This window comes from Palaemon carinicauda, chromosome 17, assembly GCF_036898095.1.
Source record: "Palaemon carinicauda isolate YSFRI2023 chromosome 17, ASM3689809v2, whole genome shotgun sequence".
In the NCBI taxonomy this organism is placed as follows: domain Eukaryota; kingdom Metazoa; phylum Arthropoda; class Malacostraca; order Decapoda; family Palaemonidae; genus Palaemon; species Palaemon carinicauda.
In genome coordinates, this window is record NC_090741.1 from 102,354,435 (window position 1) to 102,357,671 (window position 3,237).

General features: G+C 35.6%; 1 protein-coding gene across 1 annotated transcript in view; it reads left to right on the top strand.

Annotated features, from left to right (window-relative positions):
- The window catches only part of LOC137656493 (uncharacterized), a 10,356-nt gene continuing 7,119 nt past the window's right edge, over positions 1-3,237 (top strand). Inside the window, exons 1-2 of the mRNA XM_068390668.1 lie at positions 1-145; positions 1,899-2,066. Of these exons, the coding sequence (XP_068246769.1) occupies positions 1-145; positions 1,899-2,066 (313 nt within the window). The remainder of the gene's footprint in view (positions 146-1,898; positions 2,067-3,237) is intronic.

Genomic DNA, 3,237 nt, shown 5'->3' on the forward strand with positions numbered 1-3,237 from the left:
ATGGAATTAAAGAAAAAATGTGTCTTGCCTGATAATGTCTGTGCAGAGGAATTTGCTATATCCTTCAATGAAAAAATTGATAGAATTTTTAGAGGTTTCCCTCAAAATCACTTAGAAGGACAGTCAGTTATGCCAGTGAAACAGGGTAAGAAATTAATAAAATTTAAGGAAAATAAATATGAGCGACTTGTTAAAGGTTATGAGAGAGATGAAGATTACATATTGTGGAAACGACCCTTTCCCAAACTGTTCAATAAGTGAAGCTCCAAATAAGCAAGTTGTATATAATATTTACCTGAATATAATTAACCTAAGTATATCACAATCCTGTTTTCCTAGCTGTGAAAAAACTGCGTTGATCAAACCAATATACAAAGGAAAAGGTGATGTAAACGAACTAAATTCATATAGGCCATTTCAAATTTATCCTACATGTCGAAGCTTATTGAAAAAATCATAAGTGAGCAATTATGGGCGCATATTGATGAGTTAGAGGTATTCCCGGAAAATCAATCGACCTGCAAAGCTAATCACTCTACGGAAACTACCTTATGCTCAATAATGAACTATATGATAGGTCTTCTTGATAAGGGGAAAGTGTGGAATTTTGATCATGTTAGACCTTAGTGCTGCTTTCGATACCGTTGTGCACGAGTACTTACTTGACGACTCAAAGTCCATTGGAGTGACTGAGGAAGCACTGGAATTTTTGCGAAGCTACTTAATGAACAGGAAGACTATTGTAGAAGTTTCTGGAAACCGATCCAGTGAGAGAATTCTTATGAAAGGTGTACCACAGGGTAGTGTTCTGGGCCCTATCTTGTTCAACATATATACTATCGAGCTATCATACATCTTGAAAAACAAAAAGTGGGCCTTTAAACTATATGCAGATTGATACTCAGTTCTACCTTTCAATTATTATTATTATTATTATTATTATTATTTTATTATTATTATTATTATTATTATTATTATTATTATTATTATTATTATTATTATTATTATTATTACTTGCTAAGCTACCACCCTCGTTTGGAAAGCAGGATGCTATTAGCCCAGGGGGTCCCAACAGGGAAAATAGCCCAGTGAGAAAAGGAAACTAAAGAAAAAAAAATAAAATATTTTAAAAACAGTAACAACATTAAAATAGATATTCCCTAAATAAACTATAAAAACTTCAACAAAACAAGAAGAAGAAAAATGGTATAGAATAGTGTGCCCAAATGTACCCTCAAACAAGAGAACTCTTCCGCAAGACGGTGGAAGGACCATGGTAAAGAGGCTATGGCACTACCCAAGACTAGAGAACAATTATTTGATTTTGGAGTGTCCTTCTCCTAGAGCAGCTGATTAACATAGCAAAAGAGTCTTTTCTACCCTTACCCAAGAAGAAAGTAGCCACTAAACAATTACAGTGCAGATAGATAACCAATTGGGTAAAGAAGAATTGTTTGGTAAATCTCAGTGTTGTCAGGTGTATGAGGACATTGGAGAATCAGTAAAGAATATGCCAGACTATTCGGTGTATGTGTAAGCAAGGAGAAAGTGAACTGTAACCAGAGAGAAGGATTCAATGTAGTACTGTCTGGTCAGTCAAAGGACCCAATAACTCTCTAACTGGTGTCCCGACCAACCTACTACCAAACAAAACTAAAACTAAATTACACTGTGGATACAAAAAATAGTTTATTAATAATATTGGTTAGTAATGATAACACCTAAAAACTTAAGGTGTCAGCAAAGAGATTCAAAAAGTCTTTCATGTTAAATAATAAAGTAACTTCAAATCTTAATTGTATGGACTTTTAGGTTAACTTCATGTTTCTCATTTATCTAAAAATAAAAAGAATATATGTTGATGAGTTAATCAAGAATATAAAATTGTATTGGTATAGAATATGATATACCATGTTCGAAGTGTAATATAGCTTATTTGGTTCAAACATTTCAAGGCATTGGTGTAAGAGCCAAACGTCAAAGAAATGCTCAATCTTTTACTATATATTTGGTCAAGACCGGCCATAGAATTAACTACGCAAAATTTGACATAGTAATCCATATAAGTAATTTTACTAAGAGAAATATCCTGGTTTATTTTCTTTATAAATAAAGACGAAATATGGTTATAAAGGAAGAAAGTAGCTCCACTTTAAACATTATAATCATTTATAATCAATAGATCTTTTGACACTGATGATTAGTTTTACTGGATTTCCTGGTTTTTGTGTTTTGATAAACCTATATAGATAGGAAAAGAACAGTCGAATAAAGTTCAATGAAGCCTTTGAAAAAAATGATTCAAAATTTATTTTACTCATGTAGAATTCATGTTAACCTTATGCAATACCTTGAACATCAGATGGCAATGAATACATTTTCTAAGTACGTTTTTTCGTCCATTGTAACTATCATCCTCTCCTTACCGGCTTTCATGATGTACAATTCACTGTCGTAGACATATTCATTTATAGAATTTTGAAGCTCAATGTATGAATGTTTACAAAATAGCTTCAAGAGAAGATTCCTTGAAGGTTTCAAAGGTTGCTCATAAATGGCAGATGCAACGGTCAGTGCCCTAGACTAGAGACTGGGCCATATATACATTATGATCGGCGCCCAAGCTCCCTCTCCACCCAAGCTAGGATCAGGGAGGGCCAGGCAAGGGCTACTAATAACTCAGCTGGTAGACCTATAGGCTCCACCCAAGCTAGGACCCAGGGAGGGTCAGGCAAGGGTTACTAATAACTCAGCTGGTAGACCTGTAGGCTCCCCCACCCACCCATATCCTTACCTCTCGAGGATGGTGAGGTTGCAGACATTACAAGAACCTATCGAACTTTGCGCGGGCTTCGAACCCCAGTCCAGCAGTTCACCAGGTAGGGACGTTTCCAATAGGCTACCACAACCCTTAGGTCTCTTAAATTTGTTTTACAAACTCATTCTTGTCTGTATTCTTCGCAAAGCTTTAATTTGTCGTAAGACTTTTTAGCAACTGGTGGATGTACATTTTATATGGTTAGTTTTTCTTTGAGTCAGAGAGAGAGAGAGAGAGAGAGAGGAGAGAGAGAGAGAGAGAGAGAGAGAGAGAGAGAGAAAGAGAGAGAGAGAGAGATGAGAGAGAGAGAGAGAGAGAGAGAGAGAGAGAGAGAGAGAGAGAGAGAGAGAGAGAGAGCTTATCAGCCATAAATATGTAAAAGGAAGACGTTCTAAATTCGAGAGAGAGAGAGAGATGAG